Source organism: Dromiciops gliroides, chromosome 6 (assembly GCF_019393635.1).
Source record: "Dromiciops gliroides isolate mDroGli1 chromosome 6, mDroGli1.pri, whole genome shotgun sequence".
In the NCBI taxonomy this organism is placed as follows: Eukaryota; Metazoa; Chordata; class Mammalia; order Microbiotheria; family Microbiotheriidae; genus Dromiciops; species Dromiciops gliroides.
The window spans coordinates 222,207,642-222,227,776 of NC_057866.1; the positions used below are offsets into that span (position 1 = coordinate 222,207,642).

General features: G+C 37.0%; 1 protein-coding gene across 1 annotated transcript in view; it reads right to left on the reverse strand.

Annotated features, from left to right (window-relative positions):
* Positions 1-20,135, reverse strand: part of ANK2 (ankyrin 2) — a 340,193-nt gene that overhangs the window by 194,734 nt on the left and 125,324 nt on the right. The window contains 1 exon segment of the mRNA XM_043969828.1: positions 18,596-18,694. Within this exon segment, the coding sequence (XP_043825763.1) occupies positions 18,596-18,694 (99 nt within the window).

Consider the following 20,135-nt stretch of genomic DNA (forward strand, 5'->3'; position numbering starts at 1 on the left):
AAGGATAATAATATTGAATGGTTTACAAATGAAATAATGGTTATGCAAAAATTTTAAAGGCATACCATACAATAAAATAAATGTAAGTTATAAATGTTATAATACAGGTGTTGGGTTGTGCTGAATTATCCATATTTCCTCATTTGATCTCAGGAAGATTGAAGGATATCTGACAATGGTTAAAGGTATAATCTGTAACCAGAATATCGTTTTCCTCTGTGTGAAGCCAATAGTCCGATATTTGTTAAAAGCCTGACAAGATTTTCACAAAAATATTGGGGAGTTTCTGCATACAACTGAACTTTTGACTTTGTCTTCATCGATATCATACTTCAACCAAGAAGGCCAACCCAACATTTGGAATATATTTTTAGAGGAGCATTCATTTGCCAATCTTCTTAAAGCTGGTATTTTATTAAGGCAAATCTATATGCAGGATGGCCTACTCAAACTATATTGTACAAATAATGTGTATTTTAAATGGCACATTATTTGTTTGGTTTCAATTTTTTTCTTTAATCTCCAATGCTTTTTAGAACAATGCCTCTATTATCCAGCTTGAACAACTTTTCCCCCAGGGAACTGCTGTTTATACCATGAATTTCCTAATTATAAAGATGATTTTTAAAATGCAAACATTCATGTTTAGGTCATCTTTGCACTTATCAATTGCAGTATATGATTGTTCAAAGAGAGTAAAATAAACCATGGATTTATTGGTAATTTTTAATTATCACTGGATTTTTGGTTAATTCCAACTGTTTCCATTGCATTAACAAATCAATGAATTGTGAAGGGACAGGTAGGTGGTGCAGTGGATTAGAGTGCCTACCCTAGAGGCAGGAAGACTCATCTTCCTGAGTTCAAATCTGAACTCAGGCACTAGCTGTGTGTCCTTAGGCAAGTCACTTAACCCTGTTTTCCTCCATTTCTTCATCTGTAAAATGAGTTGGAGAAGGAAATGGCAAATTGCTCCATTATCTTTGCCAAGAAAACCCCAAATGGGGTCAAAGAGTCAAATGTGACTTAAAAAAGACCCAACAACAAAATGTTGTCAACTCTAAGAACGTCCAACAGTAAATATGCAGGATGCTTATTAAAGGGTAAGCTAGATGGTAAACTCTTTCCTTAAACAATTCACTGGCAGTAATAATATCAAGAACAAAACAAAACAAAATCTGTAGGTTTTCTTTTGTTTCCATTGCCAAACATCAGTTGAAAACCTGAATGGTAAAAATAACTAGAAAGATTTACTCGCTGCCCACTGCATTGGATGTAGTAGAAGTATGATGGGTGCCAAGTTGCTTTGAAATAAACTGGGAGCAGCTCACTTAAATCACTATTGCAATTGTTGTTTTGAATGCTTGGAAACTGTACAATAGGAACTAAAGACATGTGTAATTACAAAGAGAGGGAAGTCATTAATGGCTTGAGGAACCCTCAACTATGGATTATCACTGAATGTTCTCTCAATCAGAAATGTATCATCATCTATTGTAGAAGATGGCAACAATAATTTTTATAATGGGATCCAGGCACCTACCAAATGGGGACATTTGAAAGCATTAAACCTATGAAGATGTCATTTTGCATCTTTTAAGGACCAAGAAATAGTTACTGTTGTAGAATCCATTATCGTTAAGTAGGTCACAAAGTCACTGTGAAACTTGATGTGTATGTCCACTTTCACTACAATCAATATTCTAAGAATTAATGAGAATGTATGTAAAAATCCTCTCAGGTTTTTAGTTACAGAGTTTTAAATCTCAAGTTCTATTAAGTGATATTTTATGGAAGAGAATTTTGAAAAACAAAGTGCTATGCAAATCTAAGGGGTTGGAGATCATAGGCATAAAAATGCTTAATATTATATCTATATGGAATTATACTCAAGGTAACTAAAACACCAAACATTTATGACAAAAATGTTTCAATCCACTTCCTTTTCTCCTCTTTATCTAGTGTGTAATTACTATGTTTATGTGAGATGTCCAAAATCTTCCCAAAATAAAAAAGGAAGAACACTAAAATGTAATTCAAGAAAATACAACATGTGGAACTGGGTTCTTAAGTACAAGGAGGTTGCCTCTTAATGAGTGACCAACATTTTCAGGGATTCATAATCTCATCAGCATCCATCAATTGCCATCACAACCCATTCACACCTTTTTGTCCTCTTTTTGTTTTGTGTTCCTGTTTGTCCACACATCCTCAAAAGTGGGTCTACCCAATGCATTGGAGGACTTCCTCAAGATTTTTTTTTATTTTGTGATAACCTATTTAACACTCTGCTGTACATCACTTTAGCCTTTAACACACTCAATGTTCCAGTTAAGCCGTTCTCTAAATTATGCCTTCCACTGCCCAACTCCACGCTTTTGCGGAGGTTGTCGTGGGTACCATAATGCGCTCCTTTCTCACCTCCTCTTCTTAGAATTCTTTGCTTCCTTCAAGCCTCAATTCCAATGCTGCCTCGCCTCCTATGGAAAGCCTTTCCTGATGCCTTCTTCCTCCAATTGTTAATGCTCTCTTCCTCCTCAAATTATCATTCACTTACTTATCTGTATAAAAGATATATCTTCTCAGTAGAATATGTTATTTGAGGTAAAAAAAAACTTTTCAAACTTTTGTTTTTGTCTTTCACTCTCACTTCATAACTGAGTCCTTTTCTGATAAAACAGACCATGGGATCTCAGAGTTGGAAGGAACCTCATTGACAATCTTGTACAACCTGAACAAGGATCCCTCTTTTTAAAAAAAAAAAATTGATTATCATTGACCTCTTTCGTTTTTACATTATAGATTTCCCTTTGTATACTTCCCAACAACTCCCAGATAATCATTCCTTATTTAAAAAAAAATTAAAAAGAGAAAAAACAGCAAAAACCAATATATAGAGTGAATAGGGGAAGTGACATCATATATAGTGTTCCACACCATTGACTCCCAATCTCAGCAAAGGAATGAGGTGGTGGGGAGTGACAAATTTATTTTGCATATTTTTGTAACTTCTATTTTAGATAATTTTGTGGCTGTTCTTCCTATTGACATTTTTTTTTGTGGGGCAATGAGGGTTAAGTGACTTGCCCAGGGTCACACAGCCAGTGTCAAGTGTCTGAGGTTGCTTTTGAACTAAGGTCCTCCTGAATCCAGGGCCGGTGCTTTATCCACTGTGCCACCTAGCTGCCCCTCTATTGACATTATTGTAGCCATTATGCATAAGGTTTTCCTGGTTCTGCTTATTCACTTTGTATCTGTTCATGAAAGGACAAGAATCCCTTCTACAGCACATCTGATAACTCTTCATTCAGCCTTCATTTGTGATAGGAAATCCACTACTCCTAGATGTAGCCCATCCTAATTGTAGCTGCCTCTCATTTTTAGGCATTTTTTAACATCCAAATTCCATGCTTGGAAACGATTATCATTTGCCTTCTAAATTTTCCCTTCTCCAAGATTAAGCAGTGAAGAAACTAGGAACCAAGATTCATATGGTGTGAGGGAATGGTTTCCCATCTGCTCAACCTTCTGGTTCCCCTCCTCTGAAAGTACCTTCTACTCATCAATGTCCTCCTTTGATGATCTCCTTGATAATGACTCTGTGATGCCTTATGTGCATGATGATGTTATTTGCACCACTTCTCATGTGTAAGTCATCATTGGTAATATGTCACCATGCATCTTCCTATTGCTCTTTGAGTAATCTATCCTTCAAATGCAAATTGTGAGATTTCATTATTTATTTTAGCATCAGTGAAATAGCATGTATTTTTAAATACTGGGCATTTCTAATCAGTAATAACAGGGGGGAAAGGTAAAGATAAATTGTCCCCCCAAATCTTTAAAGTCAACCCCCACTGTTTACCAACCCATTGGCTTTGGAACATTTATAACTAGATTTTATTGTATTCACATGAGTTTTCCAGCAAGGCAGATTGAACAAGGATCACACATAAAATGCTAAACCATGACATTTCCATAGTACAGTTCAAATTTAGCTCGTTTCTCTCTATAGTATCATCATGCCAGCTTCCTATGCCATAGAAGATTTTCCCTCGAGGAAAATATTCAGGCGAATAATGACACATTAGGGGTATAATTGGATTCAGAAAGTGACAGTATACCTGAATAGTGACAGAGTAAAAGGTATTTTATAATGCCCACATGGTATGCTATATAAAAATCATTTTAATTATGTTTCAATCATGAATACAAATTATCTGAATTTTTCAGAAGCCACTTTAAAATGGATATATACAAGTTATGAAAAGATAATACTTTTATTCATGACCCACCTCCACCTAAAAAAAAATGCAACAATGGGAGAGGAATGTCCTCCTAAGATCATCAGGGAGTCTAGGTCACCCACAGGAATAATCCCATTCCTCCCAGCTTTATCGATGAACTCTCATAATACTATGATGGACATGATGAAAAAAAATACTTTAATTGGATATTGAAAACCATTTTCAGGAGGCCTATGATAGCACATGGGTATTTTTTTGATATAGGAACAAGGATAATTCTTTATTATTTCTCATCCACCCACCAAACGACTTTGCTCTGCCATCACTATATTCTAGAATACTACTGGGCCCAGTTATTTTTTTAGGAGTATGTGAGTGAGTGTGTGTGTGTGTGTGTGTGTGTGTTTGTGTGTGTATATGTATATGTGTGTGCATATATGCCTGTGTATGCCTGTGCACGTTTGAAGTATTATCTTTTTTTGTTTGTTTGGTTTGGTTTTGGTTTTGGTTTTGGTGAGGCAATTGGGGTTAAGTGACTTACCCAAGGTCACACAGCTAGTAAGTGTCAAGTGTCTGAGGCCGTATTTGAACTCAAGTGCTCCTGACTCCAGGGCCAGTGCTCTATCCACTGCGCCACCTAGCTGCCCCTAAGTATTATCTTTTTTTTTTAAGTTGAAATACATTATCTGATGCATCTTTATTATGAAAGTCAAAATAAAAAGTAAAACCTCATCAATTGTTCAATTTGTCCATTTTGACTTTTAACTCAATAAATACCACTAACACATTAGTATAAACATTAAATGAGAAATAGCTTGCAATATAAAAATATGGCACAAAATATTCTGTGAATCATAGTGAATTACAACTGAATATAAATCCTAATAAAACTGGAAGATACAGCAAAATAATTAATTAGAAATAGTCTAAGTAAAATAGATAGTTTAAGTATTAACACGTATACTGTTCTCTGAGGGAATGGTAGTTTACTTCATTGTTATATATTTTCTTTCTTTGGTGAAAAGTAAGGAGAGGGAGCAGGAGAGAAGAAAGCATCCATCATAACTTGGATCAGGAAAAGCCAGAATTGTAGCATTTATTATTTCTATCCCTCTATTCAAATTTGTCAATCAGTCGACAACATTTTCCTAGGTATCTATATGCACCAGGCACTATACTAGGAGCTAGAGAGATACACAAATACCGAAAGGGTCCTTGTCCTCAGAGTTTACTGCCTCTATCAGAAGAGACAGGTATATACATATGTATAAGTGCATACAAAACTGATAGCAAGGTAATTTTAGGAGGGTAAAGATATTAGCCTTTGAGGGAACTGAGAAAGATCTCATGCAGATGGTTGTATTATGTAAATTTCAATATATGAAACTTGAAGGAAAATTGGAATTCTAAGACATCAAGGTGAAGAGTGAGTGCATTCCAGGCTAAGATATTTGGATGTAGGGCAGCTAGGTGGTGCAGTGGATAAAGCACCAGCCCTGGATTCAGGAGGACCTGACTTCAAATCTGGCCTAAGATACTTGACACTTACTAGCTGTGTGACCCTGGGCAAGTCACTTAACCCCCATTGCCCTGGAAAAAAAAGATATTTGGATGTAGGTTGAGACTGTGATGCTCTATGATTTATGCCTAATAATAATAAAAATAATAATAATAACTTAATCTAGTGCCTAATATGTGCAAGGCACATATGTGCTAAGTGCTTTACAAATATTATCCCATTTGATCCTTATAATAAACCACTGAGGTAAATCCTATTATTATCTACATTTAACAATTTCGGAAACTGAGGCAAACAGAAGTTAAGTGATTTTCCCAAGGTCTCATAGCTCCTAAGTGTCTGAGATTATATTTGAAATGAGGTCTTCCTGATCCCAGACCCAGTACACTAACTACTGTGCCACCAAGCTGCTTCATATAGCATCAGTGAAATAATGTTGATTTTGAAAACCTTGTTTTTTCCAAACAGCAATATCAGAAGAAAAGAAGATAAGAAGAGCTATCCTCAAAATCTCTGCCTCAATTGTCATTGTGAAAACAAGCTGTAAATTCACCCACTGGTTCTAGAATATTTATATTTAGGATTTATTTATTGTGTTCACATGATTTTCTCTCATGTGCAAAGGCACAATGATAGGAGTTAAGGTGTCTTGTATGAAGAACAGAGAGAAGGTTGGTTGAGCTGATTTATAGACCTCATGAAAGGGAATAATATGTAATATGGCTAGAAATTGGGATTGGGTTGTGAAGAGCTTTGAATACCAAACAGAGGAGTGAATTTGATCCCAGAGGTGATAGTGAATGGAAAAGAACAAATGAGAGACAGGGTAAGATCTGTGCTTTAGGAAAATTATTGTGGCAGCTCTATGGAAGATGGATTGGAGAGGAAAGATACTTAAGAAAGGAAGACCAATTAGAAAACTATTGCAATAATCCAGGTATGGGGTGATGCGTTCCTAGTGTAAGGTGGGAGCTATATAAATATAAAGAAGGGTAATGATGCAAGATATATTGTGGACAAAGAAATTATTAGACTTGTCAAACATCTGGATATTATCCTATGTTGTCTTATATGGTTTCTCTTGTCATGTGTGTACCCTAACTTCCCAACATCCTTCTCAACTTCTTAAGGGAAGGGACTCATGCCCCTTTTGATCCTTAATGTCTATTACATTGCCTTACACAAGGTAGGCTTGCAATTCATGCTTATTGGTAATAAATATAAACACGAACATGTAATAAAGTTCATAAATGAGTAAATTATTTACATATAATAAACAAGTGATAGATGGAATATTAAGCTCTGATTCAAGAAGACCAGGTATGAATCTCATCTCTGATATTTATGACCTGAATGACCCTAGAAAATCATTTCACTTGTGTTTCCCTTTGACCATTCTCTAGGACTTATTCCTAAGTCATGGAAGGAGTTCCTATTCTAGAAGTACACCATGCTGATGAAATCACTTATTTTTCCTATTATTGATATCTCCATACTCCTTCTAGTCATGCGAGTTCATCATCTTGGGCATTCGGTACTCTTCCTTCTCCATAACTCCATCAGTCAGTTGCTATCTTCTTGATTCTATCTCTATAACACCATTTATCTATTCATGCAGCTAAAAACTAGATCTAGTTAGCCAAGACCTCCAGTCTTTGAGTTTCCTTTAGGAAACAGGTTCTTTTTTGTATCACAGACCCATTGGACAGTCTTGTAAAGCCTATGGACTTTGATTCTGAATTACTCTTGATGCATAAAATAAAATATATAAGATTAAAAGGGAAATCAGTTATTATTTAAATACAATCATCCAAAGATATAAGGGGAAAACACAAATGAGTTCACAGACCCCGGGGTTAAGAGCCCCTACCTAGGAGAATTCCTGTGTCTGGCTTTTAAAGTTTTCCATTATCTGGCTCCCAAATACCTTTTCACGTTAATTTCACATATTTCCCTTTATAATTCATTGCATTTCATCCAAACTAGCCTACTAGCTATATTTTCAAACACAATTCTTTTGCCTCTATTTTAACTCTAATTCTTCTGCCTAACCTTGCCAAGTCTATTGCTCACTTCCGTCTTCTCCTTCAACCCTTTGGACCATTATCTGTCTTCAACATAGCTCATAGCTCATATGCCATAGGTCTTTCTGAGATCCCTGGTTGTTAGTGTTCTCTCTACCTCCTTATGTCATTTAATATTGACTTATCTCTTCTTTGTTTACATGTTGTTGATTCCCAGTAGAACATAAGCTCTTGAGGACAGGACAGTTTCATTTTTGTCACTTTGCATACACACATCATACCACCAACTTGACTGTGTATGGATTCCAAAAGTTCTGATGAAAAGATTGCTTGATTGTTTTCCAAAATGATATCACTATGTTGGGATCAATGTATAGCATGTCTGGCTTCCAATATGAGCTCAGAAAGATCTACCACAGATTGGGCACAAATATTCCATAGGGGCATTTGGAATGTAGATGGTTCTAAATGTGTGTACCTCACATTGCTTTTGAGCTACTGCAATTAGATTTTGCTAATAGAGCACAGCACCTTCTTGGAAGGGGGTACACCATGCCGGGCAGTCCTGTGCCTATGTCTCCCATGTCTAACAATTGATACCAAAGTTCTTCGGAGTGATCTTGAGGGTATCCTTGTATTGCTTTTTCTGACCTCCACATGAACTCCTGACATATGTGATTTCTCCATAAAATATTATTATAAGAAAGCACGTATTACAGTTTTATATTCACTCCAGGTCTAAAAGGATGAGATTTGAAGATTATTTTTCTGCTGATTCAGCATCAAGGTCTCAATTAGCTGCCTTTCAAAGTGAAATGTAGGGGCAGCTAGGTGGCACAGTGGATAGAGCCCCGGCCCTGGAATCAGGAGTACCTGAGTTCAAATCCAGCCTCAGACACTTAACACTTACTAGCTGTGTGACCCCGGGCAAGTCACTTAACCCCAATTGCCTCACCAAAAACCAAAACAAAACAAAAACAACAACAAAAAAGTGAAATGTAAAACTGTTTAATTTGCTTTGACATTTGGTTTTTCCTTTGTAAATGAAGTACATCAGCCCCGCATTTTTACAAACTCATGAAAGATGTGATGGAGACCCTCAGGAAACTTACCATGTAAAAGGTTTTGAAGACAGCTTTGTCAACGAGCTCTAGCTCATTAATTTCCCCATAATAAGCTTTCAATATATTTTGGTAAGGGCACTTTTGCTTGAGATATTCAATGATTCTCTTGAGTAAACAACTCTTTTTTTAGACTAAAATTTCTATACTGATGTCAACCTCAACTGAAACAAATTTTAGGAAATATCCACCATGAAAAGCAAATAAGAACTGGATCTTTCAATGAACTGAAACCCATACAAACAAAAACTTTGCTAACTCCCTGTCGGTTGGTTGGGTGACACCGGTAGCTGTGAGTAGCATTGCTGCTTATGGTAAACTTTGGGCAGAGGGACCTTTGAGGATTGTACTCATCTCCTCCAGCTGTTGAGGGAAAGGAAAATGTGATGCCATAAGGGAAAGACAGCTTCCAAACAGCTCCTCAGGGGGAGAACTCTTCCCATCTCTGAGTAAGTCTCGGTGGAGAACAATCTGCTTACAGAAAGCTCCAGCTTAGGTACCATGGTTATCAGAATAATTTGCACACTCAACATGTTTTATTTTCAAAGTACTTGCTCCTCTCTGTTTATTTTTTATTTCATTTTAACAACAAATGTGAGGAACGATGGGAAGTTATACTCATCATTTTATTGTGGGGGTTGGGGGGTGGTAAAGCACCCTTCCATAAAATGATGCTTAGAGGCCTTTGTACATGCAGCCAGTTAAAGGTAGGAGTCAGTACTAGAATCTAACCTCCTGCATCTCTTGGATACAGCTTTGCTGTTTCCAGCCAATCTTTAATCAAATGGATAAGAAAGGCATTTTAATATTAGCACATGACATTAGAGGATAGATCGCTGTGCTCAAAAATGAACCTGAATATCTTTTTCTTCAGTCTTCCAATGCCAAAGGCACATTGGATTTGATGCTACTTAAAGCTAGCCCATTTTTCTTCTAACTCTAGTCCAGAAAACTAAATTTATGGGCACATCTACATTTTCTTGCTACATTAATCAATGCGTCATCTTAAACTTACTATATCCTACAAAGATATAAGTAAAAAAATTTAAAATGTCAATATCCACAATGACTCCTCATTAATACTTGTAATAATTTATAATATATTTAAAGTCTATATATTACTTTGTAATATAATTATTCTCCCTATTTTATAATCTTCTGTTTTCAGACCCAGATGGAGATGGTACAGGACCATGGGCCCCAGTGCCCCAGAAATAATAGCATCCCCTAGGATGCCTGGCTCCAGCCTGCCCCTCAAGGGCAAGGAAGTAAAATTTATAGAGCTGTGCCCTGGGAAATGCCTCTGCAGACCATACAGTCCCCTCCTTCTCAGCAGTCAAAACTTGTGGAAACCCAGAAATATGTTACATCCAAAGACTGCTCAGATAGTTCAATATCAGAAACACAGATGGTTGTAATAGAAATGATGCTTTAAAAAAAAGATGCATTAACATCTTGCTTGTCACTGTACCTTAAAGGACAACTGGCCTTCACCAAGTGATTTAAGTCAAAACTTTCTATATGTGTTGTCTCCTCCATTAGAATTCAATCTCCTTGAGGAAAGAGACTTCTATTTCTATCTGTCTCCAAGGCTTAGCATAGAGCTTGCACATACTAAGTGCTTAATAAATGCTTTTATTTAATTTATTAATTTATGTAATAAATTCTTTTATTTATTCACTATTCTTAACACATCTAAGCCTCACAAATAGTTCTTGAAGTAGTCTTGTAAGAAACTCCTAGACTTTTGTTTTTTTGGTGAGGCAATTAGGGTTAAGTGACTTGCCCAGGGTCACACAGCTAGCAAGTGTCAAGTTTCTGAGGCCGGATTTGAACTCAGGTCCTCCTGAATCCAGGGCCGGTGCTCTATCCACTGTGCCACCTAGCTGCCCCCCCCCCTAGACTTTTTAATGCTTATTTTTGTCCTCACTTTCTCCTAATGGTTTTTTTTCTGTTTCATTCTGATGAGAGGGATTTCAAAGGTATTGCTTGCGCTATTCTTTTCTTTAACTCTTTTCTTTACAAGGGTAAAAAGGCAGATCAATAAAATGCTCAACTACATTTTGAACTTTTGATATGGTATATTCTTAGATTGTTTTAGTTACTTTTTTCCTTTCCATTTTCTTGATTCCTTTTTCCTATTTTTTGCTGACTATTCTTTTATAACATCTCAGAGTGAAAGGGACCTCAGAGGTCATTGAGTCCTATCCAAATCTGAACAAAAGATATCTTTTTTTGAGAGACAGAATGGTATGGATGAAAATGCTGGATTCAGAGTCAGAACATGGGTTGGGCTATGAGAACTCCAATAATTGGCTCTGATAATTAGTACCTCTGTGACCTTAGGCATGTTACAACTTCTCCAGGTTTTAGTTTCTTATTCTATAGAATGATGGCTTTTTTTTTTTGCAGGGCAATAAGGGTTAAGTGACTTGCCCAGAGTCACGCAGCTAGTAAGTGTCAAGTGCCCCCATGTCAGAAGTTTCCAACAAAGGTGTGGATGGCAACTTGTCAGAGATGCTCTAGAAATCAAATGATCATAAATGTCATCTAATCAAAAAGCCTTAATTTGGGGCAGCTAGCTGGCGCAGTGGATAGAGCACTGGCCCTGGATTCAGGAGGCCCTGAGTTCAAATCCGGCCTCAGACACATAACACTTACTAGCTGTGTGACCCTGGGCAAGTCACTTAAACCCAATTGCCTCACTTTAAAAAAAAAAAAGAAACTTCTGACTTGATCTAAGTGTTAGGAAGGCTTTCTTTTTTTCTTTTTTAACCTCTTTCCAACTTACATCTGTTGTTCTCAGTTCTGCTTTCTTGGGACAAGCTGAACAAGTCTAAAATATCTTCCATATGATATACCTTCAGCTACTCGAAAATAGCTATCCTGCTCCCCCACAAGCCTTTTCTTAAGTGGTTTGTGCAATTCTGAATATTTTATCTCAAAGAAGAAGTCCTTATTACATCAGAAATCTCTTTAGGAGTATTGGTATGGACCCAGAGATTTCCTACGGAGCATTATCAGTAATTTCAGATACAGGATTACCCCATACATGTACTATCATACCTTCACAACGAAGCATTTTTCATCTTACAAGAAACCATTAAGTAGATAGAAGGACAGATGTATTTCAGGTGTGATTTCCACTGCTTTTGTCACAAACTATTTTTAATTGGGTTGTGAAGGGAACAGTTGCAAGGGAAGAGGACAGCACTGAAGCCCACACAGTTGGCCAGAGTGCCAAGGTGCCAGGCACAGTGAACTGCTTCCATATGGAACACCACTGGCTCTGGCAACAAAAGCTTATAATTGAACATTCTGTCCCATCTCAAACATGTGCAAAACTAGAACTTCGGTCAGAGAGTCCAATAAAAGGCTTCTTTATTCAGATTGGTTTTGTTTTCTCCAAAAATAAACATTTGGTCCTTCCAGTGGAAAGGGTTGATTTCAGAAGGTAGGATTTAAGTCTTATGTCAACATTGCTAGGAGTGGTCCTGGCTCATGTCTACACCCTATTCGTTTAGGTTCAATGTGAGAATTAAATAAAGTACTCACAGGTCATTCAACAGTTAATAAAAGAAAGGGTACTCAGTCATATCATGGGAAAGATATTCAATGAGAATACTGCAACATTTTGTCTGGGAAGGCATCTATTTATAGAAATATGTTTGGTTAGAAGGGCAGCATGTAGTGACTGCTATGATCTTGGAACAGCCTCCAAGTCTGAAGGACCCTGACTTCATATGGGTAGGCCTAATTTAAAGTCCTCAGGTAACCAGAGTCACATCCAAGATGGCCAAAAGCTATAGCAATGAACTTGGGTACAAACGTATTTGTCCTCTAAGCTAAATCAAGTCTTAGGGCCAGCTTCATTCATTTTAGGGGAAAACTAACTTAATTCATGTTGCACGAGGATGGAATTGATTGATGTTGGTTCTATCTAGTTATTCTCAGCAGTGCTGTGATCCAAGACAACTCTGAAGCACTTATGAAAAAAATGCAATTCATCTACAGAGAAAGAACTGATGCTATCTGAATACAGATGGAAGTATATTTTGTTGTTGTTAGTTCCTATTTCTAAAGGGTTTTTTTGTCTGATATGTTTTGCATTACTGCACATGTATAGCTTACGTTAAATTGCTTGAGTTTTTGTGGGGAGTGGAGGGAATGAGGAAGAGAATTTGGAACACAAAATTATAAAAATTGATGTTACAATTTGTTTTTACATATAAGGTGGGAAAATTCTAGATGTTGGTTCTATCACAACCATTATGATGACCAGTGGTCATGGCACTTGGAACAAACTATAGAAAGACCAGATTCCTATGTCATTCTTTTACATGTGACATTCATTCACTGTGTGGCTTTGAGACTACATTTTTCTATATCCTACTGCCTGAGAAATTTAAATCAAAGTATCTGCTCCATAGAAATATAATTAGAATTGATGTCTATAAAACTGTCTTATCTTCAGATACATAATATTCTTATAAGGCATTTGCCCCTAATACCAATGGAATTCCAACATTAAAACTGCTAACAACACAATGTATGAATTAAAAATATGATGAAAGTGTATGTTAATTATCCACTTAAAATATAGCTAAGCAATTTGCTCAACTCTTTAAATAGAGAAACACAATTATAGTCTGCCTTTGTACTCGCTTCCAAGGAGGTGGTGGGTGGGGAATAGCTGAATACTACTTGTGTAGCTTTTTCTTCTGAAAATTAAATGTATGGTGGTACAGCCATTATCAGGAATAAAAGCAAATACTTGTGTTAATCGGTCATCTTGCCTAATGCTTCCTGAATTGACCAAAGTAGAATACTTCTTCTAAAAGAACTCTTGGCTCAGGAATGCCTTGTAAGAGCAAGAAAACACAAGTTCCCTCAACCTTTTAAAGAGTTTAATGCAGAATTATTCTAATAAAGAACACATTCCAGTGCCAAGTCACTGAAAGGTCTAATTCTACAAACCAATTTCAAACCTTACTTACTCAGGTTTGCAACCTGGGTATTATCGTAGCCTCTCCCTCACCCCACGTATCCATTAAGTTGCTGAATCTCATCCATTCTAATTCTTTAACAGATGTCTCCTCCTTCACATCCACCATTCTAGTTCGGGTTGTCATTACCACACAACTAACAAAGTGATTTTCCTAAAGCATTTTTCTTGTTGTTTAGTTGCTTCAGTTGTGTCCAACTCTTTGTGAACCCCTTTGGGGTTTTCTTGGCAAAGTTACGGGAGCGGTTTTCCATTTTCTTCTCCAACTCATTAGACAGATGAAGACACTGAGGCAAACCAGGTTTAGTGACTTGCTCAGGATCACATAACTAATAGGTGCCTAAGGCTAGATTTGAACTCAGGTCTTCCTGCCTCCCCATCCAGTGCTTTATCCACTGTGCCACTTAGCTGCCCAAACGATTTCTAAAGCATAGTTCCCACCATTTCATCTTTCCTACTCTTATTCAACAAACTGCAGTTGCTTCCTATTACCTCTAGGAATCAATATAAAATCCTGTTTGGCATTAATGCTCCTCACAACCTGTGCCGTCCCCATATCTTCAAGTTTTCACATAGAGTACTCCCCCCATGCACAATCTAGCCATAACAACCAACTCAGTGTTCCTGCTTTTGCACCTTTGTCTAGATCTCAATCCTGTTTCCCTTTGGAATCAACAGTTTCGTTCAAGACTCGGCTCAAACTCCACTTTCTCTAATAAAGCTTTCCTGTTCCCTCAGCTGTTAGTACAGTATGGGCCAAAAGTCGCCAAAAGCTTTCAATATTGAATAACTCCTTTATTTTTTTATTTACAATACCACAGCATCATATACAGTATATATAGGAAATGAATTTACATTATATGTGAAAAAATCTCATAAATGATGAAAAATAAAGAAAAACAATTCAAACAGTTATTAAAACATCATGATTTGGGCCCACCCTGAACATCCCCAAATGCCCTTATTTTTATTTTGCATGTTATGTATACGTATATGTTATCTTCTCTGTTAAAATACAAACTATTTGAGGGCAGTGATAATTTCACTTTGGTCTTTGTGTCTCGTGCTCAGCACAGTGCTTGTTCTCAGATGATATTATTTGGACAGCATCAAGTCCCACAACATAACAGAGACTCTGGACTAGAACTGTAATAACTCAAAAGAGTTTGTCCTTTCCATCTACACAAAAAAAACCAAGTGGATAAAGAATGATTTATTGTCCAGATTTCAACATATAGTTTAACAGCTGCCCTTTGGAGGTTGCCTATTGTTGTGTATGTATAAGATAGACATAAAGGAACAAAAAATTAGGCACAGGGTTGAACATTAGTATTGCTTTTAATAAATAAAGGAATGCCTTTAATGACTTCCCATGAATTCCAATGAAAAATAAAACACTATTGCCTCCAAAGATTAAAAATGGGTTTCATAAGACTGGCAATGGCAAAGTGAATGACATGAGCGGGTCAGAGCAAGCTGTAACACACACACACCCAGCCAGGAATTCTAGAGAACAAGGATGAAAGATGTCATTAAGGAATCATATAAGAGGAGAGTATGGGCCAGTCACATGACAAGAATGAGGGATAACAGACAGCTGCAGTGCCACACTGGTTACCTCTCGATGACAGACAAAATCAAAGGTTAACTCCCTTGGGTGAATTTATGGGAAGAAGATGGACAAGAGTAACAAAAGATGGGCTGGCAAGAATGGCAATATCAATTCAATAAACATTACTTAATACATACTATATGCAAGGCACTGTGTAAAAAAAATCCTTGGGTCTAATCATATGTAATGCAAAGTAATACTGTTTTTCATTTCCTAAAATAATATTGGCTCCTCTCAAATTGCTTTTACAACCTAACATGAAGTTGAACATGAAGGATAGGGTTATTGGATTTGAAAATAAATCACTAATTAGACAGATAATAATAGCCTGCTCTTTCTATTAAACTTCCAATGCCTACAGCTACTGCCATAGCAAGACAGGTGTTACCCCAGATAGCCTCAGAAAAGGATGCTGGGTTATCCTTTGAAGCTTTTTTTCCCCCATTTGTCAACAACAATATATAACACTTATATAAACACTTTAAGGTTTGCTAAATGCTTTAACAAGGTTATCTCATTTGATCCTCACAACAACCCTATGAGACAAGAGCTATTAGTATCTTCATTTTATAGACTAGAAAACTGAGGCAGAGAGAAATTAAGCATTGTGCTCAGTGTCACAATGACATGAATATCAGTTCTCAATTCCAGAAATATGTTATAGATATTAAAAAAAAATCTGCTAATGCTGAATTTCCTTCTAATTTATAATGAAATTCATAAAAGGAAATTAAAACTTCGGACCTTTATTTATCATGTTTTAACTGCTTGGAATATTCAAATTAACCTGCATCTAAACCACATTCTCAAATTAATCTAATTGTAAATATCTTTCTACTCATTTTGTCCAGTCCCCTAAAACATTAAGATTTTTTTTTCTAGTTACAAGGGTAAAATGTCATCACTTTCTCTGGAACATAGAATTTGGAAGATTTTCTAATTTCAAAGAATGTCAGTGTGTTCTTCTGAGGCAGGGCTTAGGTGAGCAAGTTGAACAAAGTACTTATCTCACAGGAATGCAAGAAATAATAGAAAAGGGGACAGCTAGGTGGCACAGTGGATAGAACACCGGCCCTGGAGTTAGGAGGACCTGAGTTCAAATCCGGCCTCAGACACTTGACACTTACTAGCTGTGTGACTCTGGGCAAGTCACTTAACTCCAACTGCCTCACCAAAAAAAAAGGAAAAGAAAAAGAAATAATAGAAAATACATTTGTAATCCAGTTTGCAGTCTAGATTGTAAGAAAATGAATTTTCTCATCAACAACAACAATAATAATAATAGCTGATATTTATAAAGTCCTTAATGTCCTGAAGTATAGTCCAGCAAATGGCAAGGAAAGCAAGCATGAAGGGAGAAACTTTTACCTCTACTCACACAGAAACACACACCAGAGAATTGTGGAGGAATTGGATAGATTTCAGTTCTGTAACTATGAGGAAAACATTTTCTCCTGAAAAAAAGTAACTTTAGAGCTGCTGAAAGAAATAGAATTATGGGGTTGTTTAAATAGAAACCCCCAGGCTGGCAAGAACAAGATAAACCTGATTGATTATTTCTTGAAGGAAACCGTCACTATTCCTTCTGTGTGGGGCCTCTGCTATCCACCTGGCAACTGTCCATCAACTGATGCTAAGTAAGCTTTTTATCATGTAACGAATGGAATGATGCCACCTGCTGGAGACTTACTGTAGAAAAGCTCCGCCATGAGGTGAAGGTCTTTGAGGGCAAGACCATGCGTCTTTTCTTTGGTGTCAGGAAGTGACATTTGCTTGTGAGAGGAAGGGGGAGCCTGGCGCTCTGACTCACAGTTTCCTGAGGACACCGGTGGAGAAGGGAGCAAGAAATGTGCTCTCCCTTTAATAGATAGATGAATGTAGGCCTTTCTCTCTCTCTCTTTACCAAATTCTTATTCTCCTTAATAAATGCTTAAAAGTCTAACTCTTGCTAAAGCTTATAATTTATTAGCGACCACTCATTAGATATTTTAGATAGTTTAACTAGAATTTTAGCCTTAACAATCATCTAGTCTTGCATCTTGATTTATTGACCTCCCATCAAATGAACCAAGGTGAGAAGAATTAACTCCCTAAAAGAATCTTAATTAAGTAATTTTTTCCAACAGAATGCAACATATTTTGAGCAAATCTAAGCTTATGGAAATTTATGAAGTATTAACATAGAGAGGAAAAGCAGTTGAGTTGTAGAAGCAAGAGTTGCCAATAAGCCTAACAAAAACATCAGCCTCTCACACTCTAAGGTTACCTGTAGCACAGAAGGGCCAGGCCTCAGGTGGCCTTCCCAAGGTGCTTACTATAATCTGACTCTCAAACTGACTGGGGGGTGGGGAGGAGAAAGTAAGAGAGCCACATCAGACCTTTCTGTGACAGAACAGTGCTGAGGAAGGGAATCATGGGTGCCTTGCTCTAATTTCCAGCTTTTGTGTTCCCTTATGTTGTGGGTAACCCTGTTGTGAAGCAGCTGCAAGCCGCCCCAAATCTTAGAGAACACGCAAAGGCTAGGCCATGATGACTCGTGTCATAAAAACCAGCAAGAGCTATGCCCACAAAAACACCATCTGAGTCCTTCACCATTTGGGAGACCTTGACCATGCCAGAAGATGGGCAGCCCTTACAGGGTCACAGTACTCTTGGCACAAAGAGACAAATATTTGGGGAGTGACTGAACACTTTGATAGACAAACAGAAAAAAATGCATGAATTATTAATGCTTGTTTCACCAAAAACTAAAGTATTTCTGAAATTATAACTCATGTTTGAGATTCCCTATTGAGAGCTCAGAAGGACACTAATAAGATTTTTATCAAGTTTCCACTAAAATCAACATCAAGGAGAGAATTGTTAGGAAAAGAAAAAATAGCTTAGATATTACTAGAAAAAAAGAAATGATCATTATATGAAACAACAGAACTTGACTAAAATAAGTAACGGAAAGCCCTTCTAAGGCACATTTTTGCTCAATATCTGGTTAGACTCATTATGTAAATTCCACTCAATCCTTTCCATGAAAAGCCATGATTATTAGAGAAGAAAATGAAATCCATACCTGAGACTGTGCATTGATATTGGCTCCTTCCTTAACCAGAACTTTGACAACTTCAGCTTGTCCAGCCAAAGATGCAATGTGTAGAGCTGTATTCCCCTTCTGTTTGGGAGAACAAAAAATCAATAAGAAAAGTGAGAGTAATCCCAATATTTCCTTTATTGTAAAAATCATAGTTTTCCTCATAATGCATATGTTTTCATTATGATAGGATAAAACACACTTGCTAGATGTTTCATGTAAGCATGATCCTTCCCCAGAAATGGTGCCAACTTGGACAAAGACAGGGGTATTCTGGAGCCAGCTTTAACCAGCTGAAGCTGACTGTTAAATTTTCATCGTATTTAAACCTCAGAAATCAGCAATCACTATAAATTCAGATTGATTTGTTTTGTCCATCAATTGTCTAGAATTTTAAAAGTGTCAATAATACAGATTAGACTTTAAAAGATTGTACGTATGCATTCCCCTCCACCCTCAAAAGCCTGGTCATGAAATGCTTATAAGCACACTGTCGTATTGCATTGCCTGAGGTCAGCAGGAATACAGAAGAATTTTCAGGAGATGATGAGTGCAGAAAAGACAGATTTCCGTATTGAATCAGTGAAACTTGAAGCTTTAAGTGATGCATGCTAAAGTCGAAAGTGAAAAGTGATTCCAGCTAAACAAAAAAATAGTATGGAAACTGAGATGAGAGAAGGCACCCAGCAGATCTACTAGTTTGACTGAGATGCCATGCAGAGAAAAATGTAAGTTAAGCATAGTGTGGGGCAACTCGGCTTATGAGTGGAAGCATCTATTCAAGAAGAAAGCTATATTCAGCAAGGAACTTTTATGGATACCTCCTGAGACAGGAGTAGAACAAAATTTACAGTTCCAGAGTTACCCTGGGCATATGGGTTTTCCCTTTGCATGTTTCTATAAGTATATAGCCACTCTCCCCAAAAGATACAGAGTACACTGATAGAAAAATATAAAGTGAGGCTCCTCGTATGGACTATACTTCACTATATACTCTATTTTCTTTAATTCATGAGTACTTGTGGTTTTATTCTTTATTTTACATAATTCCAAAGTGTTATACTTAAGATCTAAAAGTCTAATTATTTTGAATGGCCAGTTTTATGTAAACAGAAGTATATTAATAGTGACTTGAGAGCTGAAGCAGGGAGTAGGGGGAGTATAATCCCTCACAACAGGATTACGGTGAAGACTCTGAAAGATTTCGATCATCACCATGTGGCTGTGGTCATTCTCTTGAAACCTAAATGACTGTATGAGGCTCCCCTGGAGTGAATAGGAGCTTGCCCAGAGAATGAGCAGGTGCACACATAGTCTTTGTGAGTAGTATGAGGAACTGCTGTGTAGGTGGTCACCTCATACATCCTATTGTGTTTAGTTTTTAAAAGAAGCAGTATTGTACCCATTCATTTACTCACCAAGAATTTATTTAGGGCCTACTACACACCAGGCACTGGTCCAGGCATGGGGACACAGAGTTTACTCTGTATTAGAATTCAACTGTATCCCTACTGACCTGAAG